The sequence below is a fragment of the Gouania willdenowi genome, chromosome 12, assembly GCF_900634775.1.
Source record: "Gouania willdenowi chromosome 12, fGouWil2.1, whole genome shotgun sequence".
Lineage (NCBI taxonomy): Eukaryota > Metazoa > Chordata > Actinopteri > Blenniiformes > Gobiesocidae > Gouania > Gouania willdenowi.
Window position 1 is genome coordinate 4,890,059 of NC_041055.1, and position 13,327 is coordinate 4,903,385.

Consider the following 13,327-nt stretch of genomic DNA (forward strand, 5'->3'; position numbering starts at 1 on the left):
AATCTTGAAAATTGACACAGAAGTAGACCAGGACAAGACAAGTAAAAAATATTATTAAGACCACGCCAAAAAAACCCGCAGGAAGTCCAGAATCTCGAATTGCAAATTTGCTAATTTCGCTCACGTTGTACTTTAACGCATTTCTCCTGGGGCGTTTCACAGACGGGGTTCAAAATCACTGGAGATCATCGAGAGAAGTGGGGCACCGAAAGCCATCCATGGATTTTTGATAACTTTTACGTTGTTTGCAGGGCGGAGCCGTGAATTTTGGCCAAAAATGACAAAATATTCAATTTTTGGAAAATGCTCCCATTTGCACATACGAACTCCGATTTGCGTCAAATGTGTCAAATGCCACTTTTAAGCCAATATTGACACTTTGAACCCTTTTCACCACCTTTTCCACCATTTTTGGTCACTTTTAACTCATGTTCACATCTTTAAGATGACTATATACTATGGCACAAATAATAATAAACTGGATAACAGTGGATATTATTCAGATAAATAAATAAATGTGGTTATCACAGATTCATAGAACAATGGACCATCATTTTTCTGACTTTATGGATGGACCCCAAAAATCTCTCCCCTTTATTCCCCCTTATAGATGACCCTGTCTCCACATGACTGTTCTTCAATGTTCATGTCTGTGTTCAACCACCTTCAGCTACAGTGGGGGTCCCTGTCTCTGGGACCTTTATTTTGGGGGTCGTGGGCTGAAAAGGTTGAGAACCACTGGTTGTTGGGGAGACAATACCCCGGCTGTCGCTCAGACTACACTGAGAGTTTGAAATCTTCCTCCCATCTGGTCCTGATGTTCTCCTGTTCTATGGCCACAAAGGCTGCCTTTCTCTGCTCGGTCAGACACTGAGGTCAGGAAAGTTCAGGAAGAACACAATCTACTCTGAAAAATCTGTAAATTCAGAAGATGAACGCTGCTGTGTATATTTGTCCTCCACTCGACTCTGGAACCCTCAACCTGCGAGGGAGCCACGTACCGACCCGTTCACACCTGTAATGGCGCGTGTGTTTGTTTGACTTTGTCATTGTTGAAATGAAACTTGTAGACGGGAGGTGAGAACATGTATACTCATTCTCAAAGAGCCACTTGTTCGAATTGTGGCCGTGTTGGAGAAGAGGAAGGAAAGAGTTACAAACTTCTGATGGTCGAGTTGCTAGAAAACAGCCAAGCTTTGCATTCCTATTGGACCACAGAGTGCTGACTCGCCAAATCATTGAATAGAGAGTTCTTCAACTAACACACAAGGACAGAAGTATTCTGGCTCAGAGAACAAGTAAATATCCAAGTGTGTATCAGAGATCTTGATTTTGCATCACTGTCATGTGATTAGCGTTAGTTTATAAGTTTGTTTTCCAACCAATCATAGATAAATTTGAACTTCTGTAGCTTATTACTATTTTGAAAATATCCGACACTGCAAAGCGGATGTTTCATATTTGTTACACACACAAATCAGTGCGTTAGACATATTTTGGACTTTGACTTTGACAGCGTGCCAAGCCGCCAAACACCTTGGACCTCACTTATCAACCGATTCTACGTTCAGATCTGAGTATATATTGTATTCACGCATTTTAATCATAACCAAACACACATTCTGAACAGACCTAGATGGGTTGTTAAAACATATGAAACAAAATAAATATAGATATTTTAAAAGGCCTCGTTTTTAGTGATACCAATCTTTTGGTTTTTCTATTACGGAATACCGTAAAACCCTGCAAATAAACTCATAGGTTCACCCAGTACGCACACACGGACACAGGACATAGTGCTGCTATTCTGTATATTGGAGAATAGGACCTCATTCATGCTTTTAAAATGTAAAGGATCTCTGTTGTGAAGTTGTTCTCAGTGCACACAGGGGGGCAGACGTCACCTACTCTTCTTCTAGCTGATTCTCTTCCACTTAAATTTAAGTTTTCACACGTTCAAAAAACACATCTTTGTTTTGCTCCATCTCAGATGAGAAGATTCCGATTTTCATCTTGGAAAAGTTAATTTTCTTCCTTGACGTTAGTGGGAGGGGGCGCCGAAACAGGTTGGCGTAACAAGATGACAATCAAATTCAGCTGCTGCATTTATCAACATCCAATCATTTGCATGCTGTTGTACATCGCAGAACTGTCAAGTTGGCCATGCAGAAAAAACTCATGACACATCAAAGTGGTCAGCAGATGCCTCTGAGGACGACTGGCAGTTGACCTTCGAAACATGTCAGGAGATCAAAGGAACTTTCCTAAATAAAAAAAAGTTGCCTGAATAAAAAAAAAAAAACTTAATTATTCAAAAACAAGAGAAAATGCACTTGCTGGAATTATTGGTGAGAATCTTGTATCTGTGTATTGTGCATCACTAATAGGAATGAGATTTTGGTGTTTATTGCTAAATTACATGCATTCGCTCTATGACCCACATTAACCCACAGACAGGCTGAAGGATGTTTCTGTTTTAGGGGCCACAGAGGAACAGATGCTGACAAGCTGTTCACTGTGGATCACGTCACACAGAAAGAAAGCAGGTGGTCTTATACGACCGATGCTCTCGGACTTTCCCCCTGAGGATGGATCACAGTGGGATGGGAGGAGTTTTAAGTGATAATAGCCCCCACTCTGCTCTGTCCATTAGCTTTAACGGCTTGATGGGAACTTACTGAATCTGCAAGAAAGCCTGCATGAACATACAGTGAGAACATCCATACAGTCAGAAGATGCCTTTTTATTGTTTTGCTTCATTGGAAGCTTGTCTCAGAGTTGGGACCCCATCACTCTTTAATAAACTCAAACCCAAAGGAAAAGTTTAAAAGAGTTTCTTGCAAATATGGTGCAGCTTTTAACTCATTTTATGTAGATTGTGTTAAAAATTCTATTTGTTACAGTAAATGATTAAACCGTTTCTTTACAAAAACCACTCTAAATCAGAGAATAGTCAATTGGTGGCCCGGGTGCCACATGTAGCCCCCCCCCCTTAAAGTGAATGTGCAAAATGACAAACCAATAATACATTAAAAAAGAAAAAAATTACCAAATTTCAGAAAAATTCAAGTGAAACACTAAATACTCAGAAATAAAACCCCCGAAAATTAACAAAACTACAATACACAAAAAGACAAAGTACTCTGCAAACCCACAACAAAAATTACTAAAGACAGCACAAACACACCAACTCCGAAAAAAAAAAAAAAAAAAAACTACACAACAGAAATGCCTCGTAATGAGCAAAACAAAATGTTTACTGTATTAGTGCTCAGATCACTCAGTCTAAATGCTGACCTGTTGATCATGTGGCCCCGCTGTGATAAAAGTTGACTACCCCTGCATTACAATATAATGAAAATTGTATTCATTATTTTATACCAATGAATTTTTTTTACATTTTGATTGTAGAATCAAACCTCCAACCTCTCGATCAGAAGACACTTCGACGACCTGAGCCATGGACCAAAAACTTTACATTGATAGTTTTTGTTATTAAAAATCATGTTCATTCTAAACACTCATTTTTAGCTCTAAAAGCACATTTGTTGGATATTACAAGAACACATTTAAATCAGGAGCACCATCTAGTGGACAGAGAAGGCAGATGTTTTTGGTCAAACCATTTAATAAACACTTTAAAAAAAAAAACAAAACAGTAAAATCATTTAAGAACATTGCTGTACAATTTAAACACATTTAAAAGTTCAGAAAGCAGAGGGAGTTACATTAGAGAAGGCATCCTGATGATCATCTTCAGTAACAGACGGGAAGGAATGTGTAGAGGCTGGGCTAAAGTTTTCAAATGATTAAGTTGTACTACAGAGTAGTTTTAGGATGCTTGATCACGTTAGCGTTAAAATGTCACGGTCCTTGTTTGTAACTCCCCATGTCATTTAAAAAAAGGTCAAATTGATCTGTACAGTCACTGAGGAAGCTGCTGAGCCAGCTCTTTGATAACTGCAGACTTGAGCTGAGCGATGGAGGCGATCCTCATCTGTTTAGAGGTGGAATATTTCCCTTTCACGGCCTGGAAGATAGAAAATGTGTCAGAGAGTCTTTTTCATAGAAATTCCATGAGAGTTTGATGCTCACCATGTGCTTGGTCCGCCCCTCGTTCACTTTGATGACGTTCTTGGCGATATGCTGCATAACAGGATTCAAACTCTCTGCTGTGTAGTCCATGTAGTGCTGCAGCGTCACATCCTGGGGGAGATTTAGAGACGTTAAGGAGAGGGTCTGTGTGAATAATGTAGTTTGGGCTTTAAACTAAATAAACTATTTAATATTTTTAAACAGAACTTTGTGAAGAGTGCATTAGGAGTAAATGAACACTGGTGTTTATAACAAACGTGTTTGATAATTAACACTACATAAGTATTTAAATTTGGCATATTTTGTTGTAAAAAGGTTAGAGTGATTGTTTATTAAATTTAAACTTGATTACAACTGAATTTTGACATTGGCTGATTATGCATGTCAGCCAGACACTGTAAGTGATGTGCTTACATTCAAATAATTAGAGCTATTGTATATTATGAAATGGCTAATGTACTAGTCAAAATTTCAGTTTGTTCTATGTTACTAATTTAATGTCTTTGTAGCTAAAGTTTAGAGACGGCCTTTGTTTGAATAAAGGTGAATTTGTCATCAAAAAAAAGCCTAAAACTGTAGTAAAATGAAAAGCATTATTATTAGACTGCATTAGATATGTGACTAGGAATAAAAGTACAAACCTCATATTCAGCAAAAAAAGTTGGTTTGGGGTTTAGTAACACTAACTATTAAACACTCCTAAAATTTGGATTTTGTGCATGTAATTAACTTAAGTGTGTTTATTAAATATGTTAGTTGCATTATGAAACATGATAGTTTACGTTTAAAGCTTTGTCACAAATTGCAAACAAGGTTTGGTTGATTCCTGGATTTTTTACTATAGGACATTTTTCATGCAGGTGATAAATTTAGTTTTGACGTTACTTTCTCTCTGTTGGTTTAATAAAGTCAAGAAATGTCTCATTTGTCAGGATTATTTGGGAGCAATGGCTTTAAAGTCAATCTTCATTTCAAGATGACAAAATCAGATGGGAATTTTCAAATTCAACTGTGACTCAATGCATTTGTTTTTCAAACTTCTTTGGTATTCTCCATCCATAGTTGGCCTCAACCATCCTATTAACCTAGTACCCATCGACTCTGTACCCTTACTCACCACAGATTACAGTGAGTATTGAGTAGGTACTGAGCTAGTAGGCTGCTGTTAGAGTGACTAGATGCATTTTAACTGCTCCAGAAGCCACACCCATAATCAAGAAAAACACTTTAGCCCAATTTACATATAAGATTTAGTTCTACAAGTCTCTATAAATGCTGGGGTGGAAGAACACGTGTACACATAAACCTGTTTTTTTTTCCTCCACAGATGACTGTTTGAGACCAAACAATGCCTTCTAAAGATCCAGCATGTTAGAAGTCGCCTGAATTCTGGCCTGTGGTTAGAAAAAGCTTCAAACTGGTGTCAACTCACCCATTCACCAGCATCAAGAACTTTGAGAGTCAGTGCCAGGGCGGCACTGGCCAGCTGTGATGGAGGGATGTGAGCCATGTCGTAGTCCACCATAGTGAGCTCCAGCAGGTATTTGGCCAGCGTGTGTTGCTCAGCGGTCACCTGAGCAGGGAGAGGAACCACAAACCAGTTAGCAGCAGATGGTAAATGGACTTGATTTATATAGCACTTTATCCCCACACTGAAGCAGTCCCAAAGCGCTTTACACAACAGCTCATTCACACACCAATAGGACAGGACTGCCACGCAAGGCGCTAGTCGACCACTGGGAGCAACTTAGGGTTCAGTATCTTGCCCAAGGACACAGTCAGGTACTGGGGTCGAATCCCCAACCTCTCGATCAGAAGACGACCCTCTACCACCTGATCCACAGTCACACCAGTGTGTTCCAGTCAGATGTTGCAGAGCAGATACCCACCTCACAGATCTTGGAGGCTCTCCTGAGGAACTGCAGAGGGAGAGGACGGCCCAGTTGGAACTTTAGGACCCTGAGGATGCTCATCTCCATGTCCCTGATCTGAGCCGTGGTGAAGGCTCGGTCCGTCACGTAGGCAAAGTCGGAGATCTCTGGTGGGTACATCTCCTCGTATTTGGAGGCCAGGAACATGGCGGAGACGCCGACCAGCTGGAGCTGCTTCTTGGGGACTGGGTGGTCCTGGGAAGGGGGCACAGAGAGGAAAATTTATATTACTGTCAACAAAAACACCACTACTCAACAATGTTAATAGCTTTGTGCATTCCTTTAGGACTGTCTGATCTAACTTTCAGGTGACAAACCATACACGCTTCCATTTTAATCTGAAATGTAAAGTGCATAATATCACATTTGGATTTTGCAGATCAATGACTTCACTGGTTTAAAAAAAAAATGCAACTAAAAGTCTGATGCTACTTTTACCACAGGTGACAGTAATGGTTACAAGTACTGATATTTTAATTGAGTTGTGTGCATTTCAAAATTAGTATTTTTACCTGTACATAAGTACATTTTAAATATAGTATATTATAGGGACATCCCAACACAACTTTTTCTTCATCCGATAGTGCAGCCTCGAGTATTGACCAATATCAGCATAAATCATATATTTTTACTTATTTGTTGTGTGGAAAGTTTGAAAAGAAAGGATTACAGTAGGTATGACAAAATTGACGTATTGATTATCAACCAATTTGTTAATTAATATCTACAACTTATAAATATATGAATCGGAGATTTTAGATGCATTCGTTTTCTGACTGGGGACACCCCAGTCAAGTAATTGGTATATTTTTTATATGCAACCATTAGTTTCACATTTGGTATGGCACGGTTTTTAGAGTTCATAAGTTCAGCTATTCTTAGATGATTATTTTACAGTTTGACAAATCTTTTATTTGTAAAGACATTAATTTTCTTGATGTATGATATATATACTGATTACGTGTTGTTGCAATAGTAAAGCAATATATTTATATAAATATGAAAAAGATCCTGGATGTTGCATCACTAACCTGAAGATATCGGTCAATGATTCCCACAGTCATGTACATCGTCTCTTGCAGGAGGCGAAACTTCAGGTTCACCTGCACCAGCCAGTCGATGAGGATGGCCCTCATGTTACCAGTGACCTCCTGACCTTTCAGATAGTCCGCTTTCACTTCCTGTTCAATCTGCAGAGCACAGAACATGTCAACACAAAGATGCTCAACTGTGAAGGATTTATGCAGTTGAATCTCAAATACGAGTATAACAACATGCCAATTAAAATGACCATTATTTTGCCCCTTGAAAGTTAATTATGTTCTTAATTATTAAACTGCAATCACAGAAGAAATATTGAGCCTTTAATAAATAAGGCCATTAAATTTCACCTCGTGTTAGCATCTCTTATAAGAATTTACCCATGTCTTAAATCAGCTGTAAAATAAATTAAAAAGTCATGTAAAAATGTTTTGGTTACCTTGTTAAACTTTATAAGGTAAAATGATCCTGAAGTCATTTTGAAGAAAAATTTGAAGTGAAATATTGGAACAATTATTAACTACACATGTGTAAGCAACAAAACATTAACATGGTTCCACAGGCAAATCATAATTAATTTCTTTAACTCAATTATCAGCATTTTTTTATTAGACTTACATAACTAATTATCAGTTACAGTTGACCCAAACCCTGGTGGTTACCTAAACTAATTTAATTGTAGTGCAGGGCTGAAACCTGCTGCACCAATTTCTCACCTCGAGCTGACGTAGATACTTGTAGATGTCCTTCACGTATTCGCTGCAGAGCATTGGGTTGTCGTAGTCGTCGGCGTCCACGTCCCTGATGGCCGTGTGCAGGATGACGTCAGAGAATGCCTGGCACAGGTCGGCGGGCTCGCAGCCTGAAGTCTCCATTGGAGTCGGAGAGGTTGGTTCTGGGAGAACCTAGAAGAACCCAAGAGCAGACGATGAGGACCCCAGACTCTCAGCGAAGAGTTACATCCTAGATTTAAAATCCCTTACCTGCACCTCAGGCTCAACAGGAGCTGGGACAGGAGCCACTGGTGGTTTGGATGGTTGAGGTTTCTCAACCTTAGTGATGGTGACCTTTGTCTTCTTGGTGGGTTCTGCTTTGACATTCTGCGCAGGAAACAGACAACTTTAAAAAAAAAAAAAAAAAAAAAACCCATATCATTGAGAAAATATTATTTTAAATTACATTATTGACTCCAAAGGGACTTTAAAAGCTAAACTGACAACTATGAAAGCTGGTTTCTGCCACCAACTAAAAATAAAATCACTATGGTAAATCAGAATTATGAGAAGCAAATTTGCAAATAAGTGACAGAATAATTTAGCAATAAACTAAATAAAGAGCTAATGTGAATTACTCAGAGTGTAATTAAGAAGGCATTGGATTAAGGTTATTATTCACATAGTACCCCAATGGGCCAATTAACTTTATTCAGTAGCTGACAGCAACTGGCCACATGTTTTACATATTAGTTTATTCTGAAATTTGAAAAATATTGATTAATTTTGATGGCACTTGACAATTTGTGTCAGTAAGCTTGTCTTAAATGTATTTATTTAATAAACAATGCAATATCTTTCTATTAAAAGTGGGACAAATAAGTATTTACAATGCATCACCATTTGTGACTACAAACCTTAAAATGATAACTAATTTCGTTATTGGCAAACAGCCAATTTATGTCAAACAAAAATCTGGAAAGTTATAATTATGATCTGGAGAGTTATGACTATGAGAAAATTTGTATGTAAAGTTGCATAGGGACAAACAAAACGCAATACCCTTCCAACTGAATAAAGAGCCAAAATGTGTTTTCAATGAGTCATTATTTAAAGTGTAAAATACAAGCTGACAGTCTGCAAATGTTCAGTTTGTATCTCTTAATTATTGTTTTTTTTAGTGGCTAACATTAATAGCTGATGGAACCCCTGCTTTAAAATTTTACTTATAAAAATGTAGCATCTTTTAAAAACTAGCTAACGCACGTTTCCTGCCACTCCAGGGCCTGTTGCTAATCAGTTAGCATGCAAAGTAATTTTCCTCCAAACAAACATTTAGTGATTACAGTAACATTTTAAACATGTTATTTTACCTTCTTCTGGACTTCTTTGACAGCAGCGATGTTTCCGATCTCTCCCAGAGCCGCCCGAGGCTTCTGTGTTCCGGCCACCGAGGAGGCCTTCCCGGCTAGGTCGGCCCTGGCGGAGGCCAAGCGGTTCTAAACGGAACGAAAACGACAGAAAAATGGAAATTAAACTTGAATCAAACTAAACGAGCACCACAAACGCGAGTTCATGAACACAAACAAGGACACAACGAGTTCAGAGAAATCGACGCCATTGTTGAGAACGCTCCAATGTGACGAATGTAGATATTTTCCAACATAAATGCAGTAAAAACGTAAGTTAAGAGTAGAAATGTTGAAACTAATTACACATAAAGCAGGTGGGACTTACTCTGGTTACACGGAGAGCCATTTGAACGGTGAGTCGCTTCAGTAAACAGCAGGAATCGAAATGGAAGCTGTGTGCGATTCAAACAGGGATCTGTCTACGTTTAAATGCGCCCTCCGTGAAAGGTGATTGGCTGATCCAGGACCAACAGCTTCCATCTGATTGGTCAAGCACAGCTGTTTCTGAACGCGTTACCCGGGCTACCCCTGATCACGTGACAAAGGCGTCCCTTTCCTCCTGACTAAAATAAAATAAAATGTATCTTGAGTGTTGGAAAATAAAATAAAATAAAATAAAATAAAATAAAATAAAATAAAATAAAATAAAATAAAATAAAATAAAATAAAATAAAATAAAATGTATCTTTGAGTGTTGGAAAATCCACGGACACATTTCAAGTTAGAATACAAATATGAAATAATGAATAAATAAATGACTTAAATTTGAACAAGAATCATGAATAGTAAATATATTGTGTATATGAATAATTATTTACCTACGATGGAGCATTACGATGAAGCATTGTAGTCAGTAAAAAAAATCTGTTTTTCGAATTCTTATTTTTTTTAATCAGTTTTCTGAATTTTTTATTTTTTTAAATCCGTTTACCGAATTTTTTTTTGTTTCTTCCTGTGGGGATTATATATATATATATATATATATATATATCTATATATATATATATATATATATATATATATAGAGAGAGAGAGAGAGAGGGGGGGGGGGGGGGGGGGGGAGCTCTCTATATATAAAAAAATATGATTTTTCCTATGGTGCACTTCTACAAAAGAATATATTTCAGGTGAAACTCTATAAAAAGGTTGTAGTTTAAACTGTGAATGATTTACAAATCTTGTTCATAACCTAAAGTCAATGTAGTTTATATTAAAAGATGCAATATACGTTACTACCACATTCTGTATGATTCTATGAAGCAGAGTTATGGAAATGATGGACACATGAATGTAATTATTATACTCACTGTCTCCCCTATAAACTCACTTCATGGGAATAATATCACTATTCCTACAATGACTCCTTTTCATCTTCAAGTGGAAGAACACAGGGTGTTATGCCTTTTTCATTCAATATCGGTAGATGAACAGTTTTGGGAACAGGACAAATCATCATCCAGATACATATGGCCATGGAAAATACCTAGTGTAAGAACAAAACTCTGCAGCTTCCATAATAACCTGGCCATGACAAATGTGGGAGACACACTATGAACACTTTAAAAACAGTCATTTATGTAACAAAAGGAAATGAATTGAGCTCAATATTAACAAGGTGTGGAGTGTGGATATCAGTGGAATCAGTAGTTTAAGGTGTGCATGAGGGATGATAGTATGTGGATGTGGGTGGTGATAGAGAATGCCATTAGTGGAGATGGTGTCAACTAAACTACTAAACAGCACAAGCGCGTGTTAACAGGACACTTCACAATATTTTATGATTAAAATACTTTTATTTTATTTTCAAATATGTGAAGTATAAGACACTTTTAATATTTAATCCAGGATTGGACAACTGATGGCCCGGAAGCCACATGTGGTCCACGGTATATTGTTGCGTGGTAGAGTGGTAGAGCGTGCACATCCCGTTGGGGAAGATCCTGGACCATGACAGGGAGACGCATTAGTGGCTCACTTTGAGCTGCTTGATGGCCCGGATGTCTGTATGGATGTTTGGGGAGATGTCCGGATCTGATTGACACCATCACTTCAAGTTCTTGGAGTCTCTATAATTGAAAAGAATCATGAAAGGATAAATTCAATTCAATTCAACTATATTTATATAGCGCAAAATACAACAACGTCATCTCAAAGCGCTGAACAAAATATAAAGTCCAGAGTAAAACAGAAGAAAGAACCCAACAAGATCCACATGAACAAGCCAATCTAGTGATATATTCTATCATTTGTCAACAAATTCCATGAGAAGCCCAAAACCAAAAGATAATTGATCCTACTTACAAGTATTAGTTGCGTAGCCAAAGCCTGATGTAGCATAAACAAGGGCACAAAGCATTTTTTTATATCTATTTTGGAGCTGCCCCTCTGTCCATTTTGGACTAACATTCACAGCATCCTAAAAAATCTCTTTGAACCAAATAAAATTATAAATAAAAATAAATAAATGCTCACCCACCATTTATTGAGAACAACTCACACAGAGCTGGCAGAAGTCAGAGCAGAAGCCAGGGTAGAAGTTTTCAGAATAGATCCCCTGCAGCACCCCTCTTTTCCCTTTTCCTGCATAGCCTGTCGGTAAATAAAAACAGTCCTTGTGAGTGTTATTATTGTTGACTGTTATTACAGTCGTGTCAAAATTCACAAAATACTCTTGCTGGGGACCAATACAAACTTCAGTACCTTTCCTGTTCGTCCATGTCCGCATTATCACATTTCCGCTTCCTAAAAACAAATTCATAAATATCAAACCACTAAAATACAACTCCCACCCCCAGAAACACATTGTAGTCATCAAGTAAGGAGTTGTTCATACCTTTGGTGTTCTATGTTGTTCAACAAAAGCTGGCACCACCACCTCCTTATATGTGGCATATCATGCTAGTAGATGAAGACAGATATGTTGTTGTAATTTCAATCCTAAAATCTGTACATTAATCATTTCAGACTTAAATTGCTGACCTGAGTGAAGACAAAGGTCCAGTACAGTACCATATATCGTACATACTGTTATCCACATTATAACCAACTGTTTACATTCTTTTCATATGATAGAACAGAGTTGATACTGTACATATAAACCATGTCAATGATCCTTTTCCCTTGGCACCTGCTTATGTGTTTATATTTGTTGATGCCGAGATGCACAATCCCATCACTTATTTATCACTTACCATTTGCATGAACACACCACAGTCCACGCTGTCTGCTTTGGCTGGAACATCCTGACAATATACCAGAAGTTATTGACAATTTTAATAAAATGTAATTTATTGATACCATTTCAATGCAAACAGCACATTTCACCATGCATCTGAAAATAAAAATAAATCCTTCACCTTGTTTGAAACAAATGCCCAGGATCCTGGCACCATCTGTGGTGCAATGATGCTATAAAAGACAAATGGATAGCATGCTGAAATACAGTCAGGGCTCTCAAGTTTTGAACTCAGTTCAGAGTGAGACTTTGGCTGCAGCGGCGGTTTGGGTAAAATCTGATAAAAGACACATACATTTGTACAAACAAAACTATTTATTTTGCATTTAACATTTCTTAGGGCAGGGGTGCTTATCGTGTGTGTGTGTGTGTCTGTGTGTCTGTGTGTTTGTGCGTGCGTGCGTGTGTGTGTTTATGGTTAATGTTGTGACAGGTTTTGAGGCCTTCAGCGCAGGGGAAATGACTTATTTGTCTAACTTGATTAATTGCATATAATTGTAATGGACACTGCATGAGAAGAATAACCTCATAGGAGAGATGAAAAGTTAGTAAAAAACACCTTAAATATGTTTAGAGCTGCAAATGAACTTTCTTCTGTTGATTCTTGTTTTTTATTTTCTTTATTTTGCCATTGAAAGAAGCCATTATGTCTCTAAATAACTTCACTAATCAATCAATCTTTATTTGTATAGCGCCAATTCAAAACACGTTAACGCAAGACACTTCACAGAAAGCCGGTAAAATACCTTATACTGTTTGTTATCTAATTACTTCATGACTTTGATGCTTTAGACCAGAGCTATGCAACTTTTATCACAGCAGAGCCATAAAAATGTGTTTGTTTGATCAGAGGGCCACATGATCAACATTCATGTCAGCATTTATGAGTGATCTGAGTAT

The 13,327-nt window shown here is 37.7% G+C and overlaps 1 protein-coding gene across 1 annotated transcript; it reads right to left on the reverse strand.

The window, feature by feature from the left end:
- Nucleotides 1–3,742: 3,742 nt before the first annotated feature.
- On the reverse strand, nt 3,743–9,666 carry ccnb1 (cyclin B1). Its single transcript, XM_028462786.1, has 9 exons — nt 9,518–9,666; nt 9,154–9,279; nt 8,051–8,167; nt 7,784–7,972; nt 7,058–7,216; nt 5,985–6,221; nt 5,528–5,668; nt 4,096–4,206; nt 3,743–4,030 (listed from the first exon to the last, which is right to left on the reverse strand). Exons 1-9 carry the CDS (start codon nt 9,536–9,538, stop codon nt 3,926–3,928), a joined length of 1,206 nt encoding a protein of 401 aa, XP_028318587.1. The 5' UTR covers nt 9,539–9,666; the 3' UTR covers nt 3,743–3,925.
- Between the last annotated feature and the right edge of the window lie 3,661 nt (nt 9,667–13,327).

Excerpts from the sequence above, each read along its gene's own strand:
- ccnb1 (XM_028462786.1), bottom strand. The coding sequence starts at position 9,538 with ATGGCTCTCCGTGTAACCAGA. Across the intron at positions 7,217-7,783 it reads AGTATCTACGTCAGCTCGAG|ATTGAACAGGAAGTGAAAGC; the intron begins GTGAGAAATTGG and ends TGTGCTCTGCAG. Across the intron at positions 4,031-4,095 it reads AGGGGCGGACCAAGCACATG|GCCGTGAAAGGGAAATATTC; the intron begins GTGAGCATCAAA and ends TCTATCTTCCAG.